This window comes from Lissotriton helveticus, chromosome 3_1 (genome assembly GCF_964261635.1).
Source record: "Lissotriton helveticus chromosome 3_1, aLisHel1.1, whole genome shotgun sequence".
Taxonomy (NCBI): Eukaryota; Metazoa; Chordata; class Amphibia; order Caudata; family Salamandridae; genus Lissotriton; species Lissotriton helveticus.
Window position 1 is genome coordinate 1,557,567,065 of NC_136061.1, and position 20,336 is coordinate 1,557,587,400.

Sequence of the window (20,336 nt, forward strand, 5' to 3'; positions counted from 1 at the left end):
GCTAAGCTACAAAGGGGGTGAGCAGGGGTTATCTTTGGCGTGTAACTCCCTTGCCCTGATTAGAGTGGTGGTTTCTGCCTGGCTTTGGCGCAAGCCTTAGCCAACCAGAAATCCCAGTTCTAACAATATCCATATAGGTATGCAACATTTTCTAACTAGGCTACACAGATATTTCAATATGATTTAAATTGTCACCAATCATGATGCATTGAAGCACTTTCACCCTGCACTAAGACACTTATCAACCTGCATTTATGCACCACTCACCCTGCACAGAAAGGGCTTACACCATTCTCCCTGCACTCATACACTGCTCCCACACCTCTTAATTTATTATTAATCCCGCAGGTGAAACCTAATGCATTTACCAATGCTTCCTTTGCTTTATCTCCTGTATGTCACATTTTTCTTTAAAGTGCAAGCTTTGGCACACAAAGGCTTTTAAGGTGTTGGGGAAAGGGACATTTACTGCACCTATTCAGTTGGCATCTGAGGCAGAAGGCCCTGGAGGTCCATAATCTCCCCTGTGGGCTACTACAGATGGGGAAATGGTTCAATCCTGTTGTAAGTAAATTAGGCCCTGGCAAATGTTCCCCTTTACATTCTGACATTTCCTTATTCCTATTAATCTCTATTCAGAGTGGCCTGAAGGAACATATTTTTTTAATTCACAGTGTTATTTCTAAAGATTTGAAAGCATTGAATTCAATTTACAGTTTTGTGATACCATAAAATAGTTTTGCTTTTCCTCCAAAATTCAGATTTTTAAATGTTACGTTTTAAACAGTACTTTACAGATAAGCATTGGCAAAGCATCAGCTCGGCACTCAAATTATAAAGGTGAGGCCTAATGGCTTTGACAATGCTTGTTTCTTTTTGCAGCATTATATAATGCAAATCTGGCCTGATGACATTAGAATGATTTGCAAAGAGAACCACACTAATTACATGTTTATTAGGCACATGGAGATTAAGTGATTTGCAAAGAATCACATATGGTTGAGCCAAGGCCAAGATTTCAACCCAGCTCCCCAGTTCCAAGGTCAGTGGCTCTAGCCACTGGCCATATTTCTCCCCTCTTCTTTTCTAGATTACACTAATAACTAGACTTAGAACATCAACTTATTTCTTGTGGGTTTATAAGCAACTGTATTTTGGTGAGTAGGTGTGCGGTACACAGATGATCACAGGAAATGCGTCAATGCAGCTCCTATATGTAGTGCAGCAATGTATCATCCTAGACCAGGGTGTGCAGCACTGGTCCATAAGAAACAGAGGCATGCCAGAGTTTTACAATATCCAATGGACAAAGGTATTTAAACAGGATGTAGGCACAGAACTGGTTATAATAGGCCAATGTTGGATATTCAGGTCTAGACTCATGATAAAGCATATTCTTGGTCTGTCCGATTGCACATTCTAGAAAATAGTTCTAAACTATTCGTTTCATTTAGTAGCACATGTAGAATGGTTTTTATTAATCACCCTATAGTTATACTGTTCCTGCTTCCACATCTTTGAACCTTAAAAACATATATGCACATATATGTGTACTTAAAAGAAGTAAATCTATATTTACCTGAGTATACTTAACTCCATGATATTGTGGTATTCAAAAGTTTGGTCAAGATGTTTTGCAGGACAATATTAAAACCCGGTAGTATGGTAGAATTCTCTTAAAATGTGGGCCATGTTACTTTTATATTACGGATTGTTGTTTGCCTTATGTTGAAAGAGCTGAGGTTTTAAGGTGGGAATTCCCCAGCTGGAAATTGCTTACTTATATCCTGTGTGCCCTTAAATCTTTGGTGGGACTTCCTTACAAAGGGATGTGGGAGGGGGCTTATGTCATGGGCATGGGTGGTCAATTCCAGCCATTTGTTAGGGGTTTCCAAAGTGACAAATCCATCTGATCTACTTTGACGTCCAATCACTTTTAGTCTGTTTTCTGGACTCCACTTACGTTAGGTCAAATAACTCATCCCTCTGTGCTTCTGTTTCTATGGTAAACTCTTCCCATGTGTTCACAACACAATGTAAATGTAAATGATCCTTACTTATGTGATGTCCGTATGGACTTTTGTTACAATATGACCTTTAGTAGCACTTCTGGTACATACTTCTGTACAGCAGTTTGCCGCTTTCAAAAGAGATCGGAGAAAATATATTTTTTCCAAGTGACATGTTTCTGCAGATAAAGTTCGCTCTGCCCACCTCCATATATGTGCAGTACCTACAGGCAAAGCTTGTCCGCAAGTAGATTTCTTTCAACTAAACCCTCTGATCAATAAAATCTAGAAGGAGGTAATGATCTTATGCGGAAACCAGGCATATATAATTTGCATTGAGACTCATGAATCTCATCTTTTTGTTTTGATATTATCATGTATGTTATAAACTTAAAAGAGGTTCCAAAAGGCTACTTAAAATCACACCCATCTCGTTGACTGCCATGTCCCTTCTTAAGTGAGAGGGACACACGTTAATATATTTAAATAAGATTTACTGGGAATCCGAGTGCAGTCTACACCTTTTGGTTTGTCTGAGGAAGCACCATTCAAGCTTGTTCAGAAGGTGAGGTGTGTCTATGGTAGCATGGAGCAAACACGTTTTTCTGGCTCAAGTACCAAAATGTCTCACCACATGAACCATCTTTAAAATGTAAATGGCCTGGACAGCAAAAAGTAGCAAAACTTCTAGTCAAGATCTACCATCTTTGTTGAGCTTACTGGAAAATTGATATGAGATTTAGTGAACAGGAGGCAAGTCTGACTTCTCGCTAGACTTTACTGTAGGCACTTTGCTGTAAAATGGGAATAGGTTTATTTTGGCACAGCCTGTGGCTGGTTACTATTAGGCATATAAATGCCACAAATTATTCATAACCAAGTACTAAGAATACACAGTGCCTTGAAGTTCCACTTAAATGAGTGGAAACCTAGAAGACTTGTCCGGATGTGTAAGAGAAAGAGAGGACAATGCTCACCGGTGCTTATGGCTGGAATTGCTAACAAGAGCAGGACCAGTCCACTTCCCGCTTGACCTGTTCGACCAGTGCGGTAGTATCTCTTTCTACTTTGCTTACCCACTGTCAGATTCTCAAGTGCAGTGAAGTCCTGAGGTGCTCTGTTAGCTGTGAAACACAGAATATAAAAAGACTGCAAGACACTCTTAATAACCGAGAGGCAGGCCCGTGCCTTGCTCCGCGTTGCTTTAAAGTGGACAAGTGGTGTAGGGCTCTTGCACTGAAAGATTACAGCCTGTTTGTGGAAGCCTGAATCAATCTAAACAAGCATTAAAAATGCAATAGGTCTCGCCTTTCATTAAGTTAAAGCTATTTGCTTTGCTATACAATACCATTAGCAAAGCAAATGGCTTTACCGCAATTAAAGGCGAGACCTATTGCATTTTCAATGCTTGTTAATCTATGTTATCCACTACCAGGCACATCCTGCAACATTATCTCACTTTTGCAGGGTCCTGCTTTGTCTCTTTGAAACTTTTTTCCATCTTTATTTTCCTCTTTCTTCCCCTTCATTCCTTTCTTTCTTTAGGCGAATGTGTGATGAGGAAAAATAAGTGCAGAACCCCAGAAATGAGTTCCGGTGGACCCTACAGGCAACCACGGCTCAAATTAAGCACTGGATTGAACTAACACAGACTTGATGATATACTGGTTACCCTTCCATAAAGGATTCTATAGAAAGCTCGCACAAAATCTTACTGATGGGTTGTACAGACTTGCAAAATTTGGAAACATGACAATGTGATACTAGGGCTAATAGTGCCCCACTGGCTCTCACTGGAGCGGAGGATCACATTCAGCCCTCTCTGTATCACACCGAAGGCCTACAGAAACACAGTCTCAGTCCACTTACAAATTCTGTCTCCTTTCTAGTAGTGTGACCACCTCCCTACAGGTCATTAAGGACACTGTTTCCAGTGCTTGACTTTAGTGTAACAGCCTAATGCATTGTGGGTGCTGTAGTTGTTTTGCTTCCATTGATCTAATTAGATGACAGCACCTGAAATAAATAATTTGTTGGTGAAAATTTCAGGACTGGAGTCAGTGGTCGGAGGGGTTCACCTCACACATTAGACTCTAGCTAGAACTCTACAGCCAGCCATCTTGTTGCCCATTCACCAACAAACATCCAGTCAGCAGAAATTGAAGGTAAATTATTGGGCATTAAGAGCCCCAGACTCTAGATCTCTATAACCCCACCTTGCCAACAGATTTCAAGCATACTCGTGAAGATTCGCTGGGAAAAACACAACTATTTGGGCTGGCCTTTTTGAGACGTGAGTCTTCCAAGGTAGCACATGGTGTATACAGCATAGGCATGTATATGCTTCGAATTCCGTTGGATCCTTGACACAAATATCCTCAGCTGATAGTTCTCAGACTCTCTGGCACTCTCCAGTGGTCATAAGGCTGCATGTGGCTATTTATAAAAGCAGCAAATAAATAAATAGTGCTTCGAGACGTGGGCCCTGCTTGAAACGGGTGCCCTACAAATAACACTATATGGTGTCTCCAGATGTAAAAAACATAAACTGGAACTTTAATGGTTCTGCTACCGAGTAATGAATTTGTAAACCAATTTGAGCTTAAAATAAGAGCATACACTAAGGGCAGGCGTATCATTGGGCGTTAATCACATGAAGCAGACACAAGTGGTAGCGTTTGGTTGCATTCTCACTTATACCGCACTGGTGCGTTGCTGTCTCCTCTTGTTGTATTACTGCAACCCTCTATGAAGACAGCAGCGTGAGGCTTCATAGGCGCAGCGTGGATAAGTGTTGGCATATATAGAGAGTTGGTTATCTGTAAGTAGCATGCACACAATGTCTGCGCTCAGACCCCGGTTTCAAGCTCTGCGGGCCCCTGCCTCCGTGAAGTGGGGACTGGCACCGAGACAGTAGACTCACCACTTCTTGCCAAAATACACACGCAAAGTTCAGTATGCGCAACTGCCAAAGGAGGAAGGACGTGCACAGCTCTGAGAATCCAAAAAGAGGTGTACTACAGACCGCTTAGTGTGCTTATGTGGAATGTAATAAACACCTGTGACGTGGGTAAAATGGGGCTGCGTGCACATAACCGACAGCCTTGCTTTGTCGTCGATGAATTCACGGGCATAAATGCCAGTATACCGGTCTCTATATGGTCTCTTATGCACTTGTCTCTCAATTTGTGACTGGTTTTAATACTTTACTTAGGCCCGCTTGGAATCACAGGGACACGTGCTGTTTGCTGTTCGGAAAGATACTGGGGCATTTCACAACCATCCCCCATGATGTGTGGTCACTTCTGAACAGGCGCGTTCACGCGTGACCCCCACCTGGTCCCGTGCTCATGCTGACGTGGAGACGCTGCCCTCTTCCAAGGACTGGGATCGTCTCGCGCTAGAAGTAACTGACCATTCTGTGGCCTCCATTCACAGCCCAAAGTACGTGTGATCGCGATGTCACAATTAACTTCTTCAGCTGTCGACGTTATGGCAGAAAACATACAAACATAGCAGACACTGTGTGATGTTAGACAAAAACATTTTCCATTGCACTATCTAAAATGACTGGAAAGAAACACTGCAGCCCTGTAATATTAAAGTGAAATACCAAGCCGGTCAACTGATGTTTTCAAATGAGGCACCTTCAAATAAATGTAACAGATAGTAGGAATAAAAACTCAGGGGTGTGCGCACTCACTCAATACACATTCTTGCAACGCGCACACCACATGTACCCCGCACATCAATCACACACAGTGCAACAGTCGGCAATATATGAAACGCACCAATCACACACTGCTGGGTACATGCTTGGCATGTACCCAGCAAACGCACACCAACTGCCACACAAACAGCACAGATCACGCAAAAACATAACCCACCTACACGCAACGCCCACCATGCATAAACATCAGTCACACAATGCGAAAACACATCATGAACATATAACAGGCTCGATGCACACACCCTACACCCACCAGGCATGTATTGCACACACCACCGCACCTCAACAGCCGCCTCAACTTCTACGCTCCCAAACGCCAGCTTCGATCGACCAGCCACGCCCTCGCCGCCGTCCCCCGCATCCGAAGAGCCACCACAGGGGGAAGGTCCTTCTCCTACCTCGCCGCCAAGACCTGGAACTCCCTCCCGACCCACATCCGCCTGACCCAGGACCACCTCGCCTTCAGGAAGCAGCTCAAGACCTGGCTGTTCGAGCAGTAGCGGACCCCCTCTCCCCTAGCGCCTTGAGACCCTCCGGGTGAGTAGTGCGCTATACAAATGCTGTGATTGATTGATTGACGTATCCATGCACACACATACACTACGCCACACATACACATCAGTCACCCGGCAAACACACCACTGTCATTAAGATGCGTGTCTACTGCCTGGTGATGTATAATTTTCTGCTGTTTATGACACTTGGAGTAGTTACTGCACCCCACACCTCTTGACAGTGGTGCAGCTGGGCACCTGCCTTGGGAAAACCCGGGCTGTCACTCATGTAAATATAAAAAAAATATATAAATATAAAATAAAGACAAAAGATAAAAGCACAGTCAAACGAGGTTCACCCCTCCCTCCTCCTGGGCTGGCCTGCCACGCCTTCTCAACAGGCTAAAATCATGCAGAACAGCTTGCGGAGATAAACACAACATTCATGTTAAGCATCAGCCTTCTGGGGGGCGGGTGGGGGCCGACAGGAGTCCATTAATTTACTCCCAGCTCTGATGGGGCTGGTGGTGCCCCGTCTCACCTAAATCTATAGATATGATGTGCCGTCAGCCCACCCCTTCCATCAGGAAGTGTGAGCCCCCCCGCAAAGCCCACGGTGCGGAGTTAAAGGCGTGCATCCTGCCTTATCCGACCTGACTTTCCCGTTTAGTTGTGGGCGGTGCTCTGCTGGAGGAGCCTGGGCTCTCTCCCCACCCGGAACTGTCTGTACTAGGCAAAGCAGCACATTTTTACAAACTGGAGGGGCCGACCGCTCACTCCCAGGGCAGACAGACTTCAAACACAGGCTTTGTCGCCCTCACGCCCTTAAGTAACAAGTTTTCAGCACATCAAGGGGAAGGGTGGTTTCACTTTCATGAGACCTGATTTCAAAGCAATCCTCCTGAAACCTGATCACGCGCTTAAACAGGGCTACTGTGCGCTTTTTTTGTTGACGTCCCTACTGCAAGCGAGTGAATGCTTTAATTTTAAAGATGCAGATAAAGCTTTATCACCAACTTGACTGATTGCCAAACACACAGTCAAAACACTGCACCGGACCCTAGGAGAATTATTCCTGCATCACTAAGTTTTAGCACAAATCGCGGAATCCCCCGAGGGGTGTATTTGGATAGAACCCCCATGTACCTTTAAGATCCAACGGCATTTTCGCCCGCACTGCTGCATGCTCTGCAGTTCCTACGATTGCCTCGGCAAGATCTTGGCTTGTGCTCTCTGCCTCCCTCACCCCCTGTCTCCTTCGTTCACATGGAGAGGACTCTCAACCATGGAAGGAGGGCAGACAAAAGCTCACACAACTTCAAAAACAACAAGCACGGTACCACAAAGGCAGCCGCATGTTTATTTTCCCATTGCGTTTTCCCTTTAAGTGAAAGTGCGATGGGAAAATAAACACGCGGCTGCCTTTGCCAAAGCCGAATGTGGGAAAAAAAAGTGCGTCCCACCTAATGAGGGAGAGAGTGTCACGCCGCCGGTAAAAGATCAAACCCCGGTGGGCGTGGCCAAAATGAGACAAGGCGGCAACAAAGAATCAGTAGCCAGCATTTTTCATTTAGGATGATGCTGGCCAATTAAAAAGATGGGCGGGTCTTCAACTCCGCCTCCAAGAGCTTTAGAATCTGAATTGATTCCAAGAAGCTCTCAGATGCAGAGAGCAGCGCATGCGTGCTGCTTTCTCCAGCCGAGGCCTAAAAACTGGTAGGATTCAGATCCAACTTGGCAGGAAAATGTCACTGCATGAGGCAAACATTCATGGAATACCAGACAAACGTGCCATCCTAGACAATGCAATGACTGAACAGTCATGACAGAGGATCATCAAGCATCTAAAATGCAACTAAGTTCACTTCCATCGCATTGACTTCTGTGTACAGTCTCAGCATGCCAATGTCCTCCACTGAAGAAAGATTAAAATTTTCAAAATGCAGCCGCCCTCCTTGTAAAAGACCATTTTGGAACAAGTTTTTAGTTCTTGACAACAAGCAGGTTTATTTGTCTGTAGGCAGACCTAGTGTGCCCAATACATAGAGTATACTTTGAGAGGGCCCCTTGCTCATGATTAAATGGCTTTGTTGTTTATCATTGTGGCTTGCTCTTGATGTAATGCCTTTCCTGCCTATTCTTGTATTTGTCCCCGCCTGGAGCATTTCGGTCTCACAATGTTCTGATTCGAGGGTTCTGTCCTTCCACTGCTTCCTTGCTGTCTCCTCCTTTTTCCTCTTCTGTTTCACACACTCTTTTTACTTTCCTTCAGCTCCCTGGTGTTCTACTCCCTGCTTCCCCATATTTCAATGTTTTACATGTATTTTTATGAGAGCCTGGCATCTGCGAAGGGCTGCTGGGCTGCTTGTTTTCTTGTTAGTGCTTCACATGCGCTCTTCCACTTTTTTAACATTTTAATTTAGCATTTTAATGTGGCTGTCCGCCATGTTAACGCGAATAAATCAAAAATAACCTCCACGTGTTTAAACCCTGTGCGTATCATAGTGCATCTGTGAGCACATTCTGCCATCTTGGAACAGCTAATCTGTAATAGAATTCCCATTTCAAAATGTCCAGCTTTGCGTGCATATGCATCTGGGCCTGTGCCAATGGCAACAAACACTGGCAAAGTCAAAGTCTTGGTGTCTTCCAGCGAAGATCTATTGACTTTGCCAATGCTTGCTATTTTTTGTATTTCTCATTTAACTGCTTAATTAGATTATTGATGCTTTTAGATATTTTCGTTTCTATTTAGACCACTGGAAGCCAAATGGGTAAGGAAAAGAATGGCTATAACAAGTGTTTTTCTACATTTCATTTTATCATTTTCAATAAATTCTGTCAGTATTCGTTAATAAACATTCCTTCCTCTATTAAATTGTTTTGAATGTCACATTCTTTGATTGCTGTTTATTCTTTAGCTGATAAAAAAAGTTAATAAGGTCCAAATACACTCGTTTTATGTGAAAACTGAAAATGCAGTCATTATGGTAGACGTTTGTGGAGTGTACGTAGGCTGGCTCGTTGGAAATGGTGTGACTTTTAGGAAGCTGCTTTGTAGAAGTGGCTAAAAATCTGAGTGCACTGTCTGTCGGCATACTTGCTGGGCTGCCTGTCCAGAGTAGAGTCTTGTAGTTCATATGCTGGTTGCTAAGGAAGACTGGACGCAAGCAACAGTGCTTAATTTGTAAAAAAAAAAACATAAGTGTCAGGGCCTTCGTCAGGAAGCCACTGCAACTTGTACTACACAATGCCCCTGCCATGCTGTCAATGATAGTAACAATACAACTACTAACCATCACACCCCTACAAGTGTGACAATTCGGACTATTCCAATCCACCGAAAGCTATAAGAATGCTTGGACGGAAGGTAATAGTAAATTCTAGTGTATATTGAATTCATAATTGACTGTTGTGGGCAACTCTAAAGTAGCCAGACAGCGCCACCTTTTGGTAGACTGTCACAAGTACTTGTGTTGAAAATTAAGTGCTGATGCCAAGCACCAGAAACTGCCGGCACAAATTAAGCAGTGACAAAATGTATCCTAAACTACTTGTTAGGTTGGTGGTTTTCCATAATACACGTGTTGAACATGAGATTATCCACAGTGCTTCAGGTGGGCTCAAGATTGCCCTGGATGCGTGTTTTCTGAGTCTTGTGTCTTGACTAGGACGTTTCCTATTGTTTGCTGTCAGGACAGTAGAGTGCCCTGTTGGTTCTGCTGGACATGAACTGTTCAGAGTGCACCTGTTGGGCAGAACCTTGCCCATAACAACATTTATGAGACTGTTAGGAAAAGATTTGAATTTGTGTGCATTTATGGAATAGAATTCATCTTTTAGACTGGAATAACCTTTTGCCCGCAGATTTCCCCAAATTTGCTTGTCGGACAGGAGATTTGGCCAAGTACAAAGTCCAAAAGGAGCCTAGTCGTGCAGGAGATTACACAAAGATCCCTTGTTGGGCATCAGATTGGCTGGAGTGATTTTTCTTGGCATGAGGCTGAACAGAGTATGCTGGTTTCACTGGACACTACATAGAGTGAGTGTTCCTGGAAGAGATTTGCCCCGAAAGGAGTCGCTGGGGTGAGGTCTCCCAGAGTGCACTTTTGTTGGGCAGGCACTTGCTTCGGACGTGGCTACTGTACAGGCCTCTGTCCAGAGGTCATTTGATTGGCAGAAGCTTGCCCGATGCATACTTGTGAGTCAAAAGGATACCCAGGGATTACTTATTGGGTAGTAGTTTGCCCAAAATGGATGTTGTGAGCTGGAAGGCATGCAGAATCAATGTATTTGTGAGGACCTTGCTTAGGGGAGTGTACCTCTTATTCTGGAGGTTGCCCAGAGTTCACTCTGTGGGTAGGACTCTGCCAGCGATGTACGTTATTTGGGCTGGAGGTTGCCAAGAGTCCAGGTCCAAGCATGACCACTTTGGAGTTTTTGGACTGAGATTTGTGCAGAATACACATTTTGGGCACTAGTTGCCTAGAGTGCAATGTTTCCTTAAGCATGTCTGATTGACAGGAGGTGGTCAGGGGAGGGCTTGCTGAACATGAAATCACCAAGAATTAATTTATTGGTCAAGGGGTTGCTCAGAGTCCATACATTTTTCAGAAGGGTGACCAAATTGGACACATGTGAAGCCAGGCGTCGCCCAGAGTAAAGCTGCTGGGCAGGAGGGTGACCATAGTGTATGGTTGTAAAGTCCATGTGTTGGGCAGAATTTTACCAGAGTGCTTTTGTGCAGGAGGTTTTTATCAAAAGGCTCCAATTGAACACAGGTCTTTCAGAAGCCATGTGTTCACTGGTGGATTGGCGAAATACACAAAGCCTATGCCTGTTGGGCAAAAGGGTGCCTTGGGTGTGGACTTATTGGGCAGAAGGCCTCCCTGAACGCATATTCTGACACAATGTAACCCACATCGTACGTGTTGGATAGATTGTTGTCAGGGACACAGGGGCAGCTCTAGGCTCATGGCGGCCCTGGGCAGGAAGCGTAGGTAGGGGCCCCGGAAGAGGGGGTCCGGGCGGGGCGGAGCGCAGAGGCCAGTGAAGAGGTGTGTGTTTGTGTGTGTGGGGGGGGGAGGGGGTCAGGGTGTTTGGAAGTGGAACAGAGCCGGAGGCCGCCAAATCCCTGCCAGGGGCCGCCACGCAAATATGTATCCATCCTCAGAGGATTATTATATTAAGGATATATATTGGCGTGGTGGCCCCTGGAGTTTGGTGGCCCTGTGCAGGTGCACAGCTTGCACATGCCTATGGCCGCCCCTGAGGGACACGTATGTTGGACAGAATGGAGTTATTAGGTAGAAAATTGACCTACATTTACTAGATTACGCTCGTTAACCAGCAGGTGTGACTTATTGATCGGAAAACTATGAAACTGTCAGAGGTGAGATTCACCTGGATGGTGAATTTGATCGAGTTTGAACGGCCACACAGTTGTATTATCACACAACATTCCATAACATGACATATTTCACTCACCGGGCCTTGCCTATGAAGCCGCACATAAAGCTAGGACATGTCCTAAAACGTGCGAATTTGCTGCCACAACATGTACAAAGTGCAAAACTGATGTATGATTACAAAATCTTGAATTTGGAAAAGAACATACCTGTAACAACAAAGGATTAGGCACGGTTCTCAGACACTGTAAATACAGGTAATTAGAAACCTCACAGTAGATTGGCACCGCGGGGCCAATAATTAAGTTGAAAGATTGAGGTCTGCAGGCGGCCATGACTGCGCAGACCTCAAATGCAATGCAATCTTTCCATACCCCGATCAGGATGACAAAGTGCCTGGAGTGACTCCAAAAAAGTATACAGACATTTTAGTTGTGCAAAATGAGTAATAGATAAACAAGTGAAACAGTGGATAGGGGGAAGCTATAAACAACTAAAAAAGGAAGAAAGAGGAAAAATATTTGCTGGTAGTGAGAACTACGTACTGGTTACTTAATGACAGAGTATGAAGGAGGTATGAAACGAAGTGACACCACTTGATACATTTTAATCAACTTAAGCTAAAAAAAAATGACTAAGATGAAAAACTAAATCGCTGAAAATGTGATAAAGGTATTTAGAATATGAACCTAGGGATGAACTCACCAAACCACTTCATATTAAAATCTGGACCGGTTTTGGGGGATGCCCAACAGACATGGCAATATTTTCTGCTGATATCCGTTATAGGTATGAATCACACACAAATAAGGGGGGATAGGAAAAAACTCCTACAACAACCTCGCCTACAAATATCCACACACACACAAAAGAGAAATTGGAGTATTAGGATTTACACTGTTTTATTTGGTGGCACATGCTTAGTATTTAAAAACTGTTCTCACCCACAATTTGTGGCATGCTTCATCACAGGGCTTGCTAAACAACACCCTGTGCAGACCAACGCCAGGGGTGGAGCAAAGGGGAGGGGGAAGACAATACAAACATAAACTCATAAGGATCAAAAATAGAAATATTAATGCAGAACATAAAGTCTGAAGCTGGCTCAGAAATATCAGTTCTTATACTTTATTCCTGGATTTCACAGCCAGGATTAAAATGACTATAGAATGGTGGTGTCGGGGATTTTTAGTAGCCCCTCACCTCTCCTAACTGCATATTTGTCAACATGTTTCAGCCGATTAGATGTAGCCCTAACACAGGTCTTTACGGCTTTCGTCAGGACTTAAGATACCCTATAGCCCCCTTCTTTCCTATCTTACTTATGTAGGTTGAGTATAGAGCCACTCTGGTCTGGGGCTGTTTAAACACACGGTGGGTGTACTGAGTTTCACAGTAGTTGAAGCTCGAAAAGGCGTGGGAGTGATGGCGGCTCCCTGTAGTCATACGTTCATCAAGGTGAGACCGCCATCCCTGTACTTCCCTACTTGTGCCGTGTAGGTCCATTATACGTAACTAGGAATCGGAAATTTCAACTGTGGATATCCTGAAAAAGTGACCTGGTCTTACTTTGAGGCAGCGGCGTGCCTAGAGTCAAATTTCAGAGGGGGGGTGGGGGGGAGGGAGCTAAGAAAAAATGTCGGGGGCTGAGTCTTCAAGCAAAAGGCAGGGTGGAACTGAAGGGGCCCTAAGAAGGGGTGAAAACCATCAAAGCCTCATTAACAAGCAAAAGGTCTTTAAAAGACCCGTGAAGTACTCAGGCGCGGGTGTGTGTGCGCGCGCCCGGGAAGCTGTCTCATCCCGGGCTGCCACACACAAGGGGGGGGGTGAGGGGGGCTGAAGCCCTGTGAGTCCAATGGGCGTTGCGCACCTGCTTTGAGGGCTACTACATTTGTGGACATGCACAAATCATTACTCAACAGTGGAAGAATTACACAGTAAGGGATGGGAAAAATGACCATCCAACACTTGAGCTCCTATCTGTGGAGCATATTGGTGACTGTTGGCTAAATAAATATAATGTTTAATATGCTCTTAATGTACATTTGTGTAATCCTCATGTCCACGTCGTGGCAAATGGAAGAAACAATGCTCACAAATTACAGTGAGCACTCATGTGTATTTTTGAGAAATAGTAAGAAGCAAAATATTTTTAATAGACCCCCATCTAATAGGTCAAAAAACACATAGAAGGTTATTGAAATGTCAGCAATACATTCTGCACATAAAACTGCATCTCTTTTCTGAAATATTTGCATTTGTAAATTGTTTGCAATCACCACCAAGCATTATATCTCCGTGGAAGGAAACATGACCAGTGATAGTCTCCACAAGCATCAAAACTGTAAATCCGGAGCAATCTACACATTTTGCCAGCTATCCATCTGTTAGCGGTACAACGATTTTTACTTCAGTTATGTGGCTGGTGAAATTATCTTGTGAACATTTTCTTGATTATTATTTGTCACCGACCATAAAAAGTACATTCAGAGATTTGTTTTTAAACAGAGATTGGTGGGAAAAGCTTATGAAAGAAAAAAAATGTTTCTGAAAATCAGATTGAGGTTTTTTTTAATCCTTTTTTTCTCCCAAAGTTTTTCTTTTAAAAAATTCAAATGTCCTATCTGTCAATTTTTTTTACAAAATGTCTTGAGAAGGTGGGGGTTGATACGCCTTGCAGTTCCACAATCAGTAATGATATGTGCCTTCTGAGAGGGCAGGATGGCTGGATCATTGGCTGGTTGCTTTGGAGACCTCTATGACATAAGGGATGCTTGGTCGTTGATTGGTGGGCTGGGTGGCTCCTTTGAGGTTTTGAAGAATATTGGGATAGGGTTCGTGTATGGCCGTCTGGGTGGCGGTGAGATGTTTGAGAGGGGTTTTTCAGGGGCGCAGTCATGAAGATAAAGGAAGTATTTAATCCAGTGTTTGCAATTCATAGGCTAGGGTCCTTACTACTGACAGTTTCTAAGTGTTCCCAGTTAGCTAAAGAAGGGGGCGGGTGGTAAAGTATATATTTTATTTTAATTGCATTTATATAGTGCTTACTACCCCTGACGAGGCGTTGAAGCACTTTTTTGGCAAGTAGCACAATACTGCGGAATCCATAAAGGATTAGTGGTGAATTAGTATAGTGAAATATGAAAGTGATTTGAGTGGTGGATATGTTAGTCTGGTATTTAGATTGAGAAGGATAGTTGGGGGATAGAAGAGTGAAAAAGGTTTGCATTTATATAGCGCTTCCTACCACTGATGGAGTGTTCTAGTGCTTTTTTGCCGAGTAGCACCCTACTCTGGAACCCATATAGTATTAGTGGTGAATTAGTATAGTGAAATATGAAAGTAATTTGAGTGGCAGATTTGTTAGTCAGTTATTCCGATTGAGAAGGATAGCGAAGGGATAGAAGAGGGAAAAGGGTATGCATTTATATAGCGCTTGCTACCCCTGATGAGGTGTTGAAGTGCTTTTTCGGCGAGTAGCACACTACTCCGAAACATGATGCTTTGTCCAGGATCACATAACTTGTTTAAGTGGTGTAGCCATAATTAGGTGAGGATCCCTGGTAGTATAGTCAACAATGAGACCGTTGCTTCTGTTTTAGAAGGAGGGAGAGCGGGAATCATCTCTGATGGCTGGAGAGAAATGCTGAAAAGAGGAGAGAGACAAAGCTTAAATGAGGATTCGATGGTCTGTAGTAGTTTGAGAGCCAGTGAGAGCGAGAGATAGGGCCCCTGGGATGAAGTGTGGCCCAAGTCAGAGAGAGACGCTGGGGAGAATGAAGGGAAGAGTGAGGAGGAGGGCAGAGAGGCTACCATGAGTGGAGGGAGAGGATCCTGTGACAAACTGAGCCACAGCGAATGGGTGAGATGGGGAAGGAGAGCACCCATGAGGTTGAAAGCTAGAGGGGAGGACGGTATGTGGTGAGCGAGGAGACAGTGCGAGAAGGAAAGTCTGTGAGGAGTGGAACGATATAATGAAGAGGGACTGAGAGCCTGTGAGGAAGAGGGAATGAGAGTCTGTGAGGAGAGAAAGAGAGTCTGTGAGGAGGGAATGAGAGTCTGTGAGGAGGGAATGAGAGTCTGTGAGGAGGGAATGAGAGTCTGCGAGGAGGTGAATGAGAGTCTGCGATGAGGTGAATGAGAGTCTGCGAGGAGGTGAATGAGAGTCTGCGATGAGGTGAATGAGAGTCTGCGAGGAGGTGAATGAGAGTCTGTGATGAGGTGAATGAGTCTGTGAGGAGGTGAATGAGAGTCTGCGAGGAGGTGAATGAGAGTCTGCGAGGAGGTGAATGAGAGTCTGTGATGAGGTGAATGAGAGTCTGTGATGAGGCGAATGAGAGTCTATGAGGAAGTGAATGAGAGTCTGCGAGGAGGTGAATGAGAGTCTGCGATGAGGTGAATGAGAGTCTGCAAGGAGGTGAATGAGAGTCTGCGAGGAGGTGAATGAGAGTCTGTGATGAGGTGAATGAGAGTCTGTGATGAGGTGAATGAGAGTCTGCGAGGAGGTGAATGAGAGTCTGCGAGGAGGTGAATGAGAGTCTGTGATGAGGTGAACGAGAGTCTGCGAGGAGGGTAATGAGAGTCTGTGAGGAGGGAATGAGAGTCTGCGAGGAGGGAATGAGAGTCTGTGAGGAGGGAATGAGAGTCTACGAGGAGGTGAAGGAGAGTCTGTGAGGAGGTGAATGAGAGACTGTGACGAGGTGAATGAGAGTCTGCGAGGAGGTGAATGAGAGTCTGTGATGAGGTGAATGAGAGTCTGTGAGGAGGGAATGAGAGCCTGCGAGGAGGGAATGAGAGTCTGCGAGGAGGTGAATGAGAGTCTGTGAGGAGGTGAATGAGAGTCTACGAGGAGGTGAAGGAGAGTCTGTGAGGAGGTGAATGAGAGACTGTGACGAGGTGAATGAGAGTCTGCGAGGAGGTGAATGAGAGTCTGTGATGAGGTGAATGAGAGTCTGTGAGGAGGGAATGAGAGCCTGCGAGGAGGGAATGAGAGTCTGCGAGGAGGTGAATGAGAGTCTGTGAGGAGGTGAATGAGAGTCTACGAGGAGGTGAATGAGAGTCTGCGAGGAGGTGAATGAGAGTCTGTGAGGAGGGAATGAGAGTCTGTGAGGAGGTGAATGAGAGTCTGCGAGGAGGGAATGAGAGTCTGTGAGGAGAGAATGAGAGTCTGTGAGGAGGGAATGAGAGTCTGCGAGGAGGGAATGAGAGTGTGTGAGGAGAGAATGAGAGTCTGTGAGGAGGGAATGAGAGTCTGCGAGGAGGTGAATGAGAGTCTGTGAGGAGGGAATGAGAGTCTGCGAGGAGGTGAATGAGAGTCTGAGGAGGTGAATGAGAGTCTGCGAGGAGGTGAATGAGAGTCTGCGAGGAGGTGAATGAGAGTCTGTGAGGAGGGAATGAGAGTCTGTGAGGAGGTGAATGAGAGTCTGCGAGGAGGGAATGAGAGTCTGTGAGGGGAGAATGAGAGTCTGTGAGGAGGGAATGAGAGTCTGCGAGGAGGGAATGAGAGTGTGTGAGGAGAGAATGAGAGTCTGTGAGGAGGGAATGAGAGTCTGCGAGGAGGTGAATGAGAGTCTGTGAGGAGGGAATGAGAGTCTGAGAGGAGGTGAATGAGAGTCTGAGGAGGTGAATGAGAGTCTGCGAGGAGGTGAATGAGAGTCTGCGAGGAGGTGAATGAGAGTCTGTGAGGAGGGAATGAGAGTCTGTGAGGAGGTGAATGAGAGTCTGCGAGGAGGGAATGAGAGTCTGTGAGGGGAGAAAGAGTCTGTGAGGAGGGAATGAGAGTCTGTGAGGAGGGAATGAGAGTCTGTGAGGAGAGAATGAGAGTCTGTGAGGAGGGAATGAGAGTCTGCGAGGAGGGATTGAGAGTCTGTGAGGAGAGAATGAGAGTCTGTGAGGAGGGAATGAGAGTCTGTGAGGAGAGAATGAGAGTCTGTGAGGAGAGAATGAGAGTCTGCGAGGAGGGAATGAGAGTCTGTGAGGAGGTGAATGAGAGTCTGCGAGGAGGGAATGAGAGTCTGTGAGGAGAGAATGAGAGTGTGTGAGGAGGGAATGAGAGTCTGTGAGGAGGTGAATGAGAGTCTGCGAGGAGGGAATGAGAGTCTGTGAGGAGAGAATGAGAGTGTGTGAGGAGGGAATGAGAGTCTGCAAGGAGGGAATGAGAGTCTGTGAGGAGAGAATGAGAGTCTGCGAGGAGGGAATGAGAGTCTGTGAGGAGAGAATGAGAGTCTGCGAGGAGGGATTGAGAGTCTGTGAGGAGGTGAATGAGTGTCTGCGAGGAGGGAATGAGAGTCTGTGAGGAGGTGAATGAGAGTCTGCGAGGAGGGAATGAGAGTCTGTGAGGAGGTGAATGAGAGTCTGCGAGGAGGGAATGAGAGTCTGTGAGGAGAGAATGAGAGTGTGTGAGGAGGGAATGAGAGTCTGCAAGGAGGGAATGAGAGTCTGCGAGGAGGGAATGAGAGTCTGTGAGGAGGGAATGAGAGTCTGCGAGGAGGGAATGAGAGTCTGTGAGGAGAGAATGAGAGTCTGTGAGGAGAGAATGAGAGTCTGCGAGGAGGTGAATGAGAGAAAGAGAGAAGTCTGTGAGGAAGAGAGAGACAGAGAATGAGAGAAATACAGCAAGCCTGCGATAAATGAAAATTAGTATGTGTTAATATAATTGCCACCTTGGTACCAAGTATTCAAAGCGAGCATGGTTGCAGGCTGGCTGGCTGTGCCAGGGTTGGGGCATCCGGCTGCACCAGCAGAAGGACACGCCGGAGGCACGGGGAACGCGATGCCAGCAGTGTAAAGCATCCGGTGAGGTCTCAGCTTTCGCTTTGGAGCATTACTTCGCTGTTACCGACATGTTCGGTTTCCTGTGCACAGCCTGCCAAAGCATAAGAACCTGGCCTGGCCTGGACCCGTTGGATTGTTGCTGCTAACAGCAGACCCGTGAGCTGTCAGTGGAACACCTCAAAAAACGCGGGTCCCTGTGCCAAGCTTCAAGGCTACCAGTGGGCCCCTAGTCTGTCTAGACACCGCATAATGCCACAAGCAGGCACAGGCTTTGAGTAGGACCCGGGAGCTGTCAGAGCTGTTCGCCTCAACTGGGGGACCCCAAACTGGAGAGCTAATTTACAAGGCCCTTGCGCCGCTCGTACGTCACTTTTAAGATGGTAAAAAGTGATGTATGGGCGGCGCAAGGGTCTTGTGTGGGCTCCACCCGGTGAGGCGCGCAGCTCTGATTTCTCACAGCTCCCGGGTTCAAAGTGACGCACTGGCAGGGCAACGGGCGTTGCAAATAATCCTCTGAGTGTCCGTCTATCCGTACCCCTGAGCTGAAAGAAAGCAGAGGCCGGAACATAAAATGGGAACAATTGAGACCACTGCGGGGTCAGTGGAGTCATTATGAGGATGAGGCTGTGTGTGGCTAACATATTGTTATAATTTGGGATACATGGGCACCTTGGCACACTGCTTGAGCATGGGCAGAATGTAAGGAGCTTTGGCATGGCTATCAACAGTGCAGCAGGTGTAGTGACACCGGGCTTCTGGGGTGTGAGGAGCCCTCTTCATCTAAATTAGTGTTTGTCTGTCTCTCACACCCATTTTTTTTATTTTGAACAGGGTTTTTCTTTTTTACTAGCCCGGGCTCGCCTCGAAGGTATCAGAGCGCTTTACAGGAATACTAGTTAAGTTACACAAAATGTCTTTCTTTAGGGCACATGACGGCTTGCCACGCCACGGATAAGAAGTTCGCTTTGACATCGAGGTCGTTACGCTACAACCCTTCTGCAACCCCTAAAGCCATCACCTCTTACGAACACTAACGCCAAAGCGCATGGAGGCGATTAAGCTCAAGCCACGCGCTGCACGAGAAGCATAGTATGCTACGGAGTGAAAACGCACCTCTTTCTGCTGTTCAGCGCTACATAATGAGTTAAGCAACTGTATAGCGCTTAAAAGGCCAACCCAAACACTGTGTGGCACCACGTCACACGAGCTGATTGAAAAAGAGATCTAAAAGAAATACATCTGGAGAGGAGTCTAAAAATAGATTTTCATGGGTTGGAGAACCGATACAAATTTTAGAGCGCCAAGAGGTCCGCGCATCGGTCACTGGTTCCTCGGAGTTCATCATGAGGTTATGAATAATCTTTTAAGAATCTAGGGCCAAAAAATGAAATAAATGTAAAACTCACCACTCAGGAGCCTGGCAGCATTGCAGGAGGTGCACACAGCTACGAGAACAGATGCCAACGCCGTGAGCAGCTCCATGCTGGCATAGTGTGACCCGGCTAGGTGTGAAGGAAGAGTCTGGGGCTCGCCTGGTACATCCTAGGGGGCAGTGGGGTGGCGGATGGCGCGGGTCTCCGGCGCTGGTGCCTCGGCGCAGGCCTGGCAGCAAAGAGCAGTCAGACGTATTTTTCACCCAGTGCAGACAGGAGCAGGAGGAGGAGACCGGGCGGCGGAGGCTCCGTCCCCTTCTGACTTATGGGCAGCACTGAGCGCATCGCAGCAGCACCAGACCCCCCCCCCCCCCCACTTCCCCAGCTGCTTCGGATCGATCGATTTCGATATTAATTAATGCGCTGTTGGGGGGTTGGAACTCCAGCTGCGGAGCGCAGTTACCCGTCTGAGGGGGAGGCAACGGAGCTGGATAGCCAGGATAGTGGGCACAGGAGCCAGTCAGTGCCAGTCTCCGGGTACCCCAGCC

General features: G+C 46.1%; 1 protein-coding gene across 2 annotated transcripts in view; it reads right to left on the minus strand.

The window, feature by feature from the left end:
- Positions 1-20,092, minus strand: part of LAYN (layilin) — a 68,111-nt gene extending 48,019 nt beyond the window's left edge. Inside the window, exon 1 of one of the 2 annotated variants that reach the window (XM_078682316.1) lies at positions 19,822-20,092. In XM_078682316.1, the coding sequence (XP_078538442.1) occupies positions 19,822-19,897 (76 nt within the window). In that variant the 5' untranslated portion in view covers positions 19,898-20,092. The remainder of the gene's footprint in view (positions 1-19,821) is intronic. The other variant, XM_078682315.1, reaches the window with a different exon arrangement.
- Between the last annotated feature and the right edge of the window lie 244 nt (positions 20,093-20,336).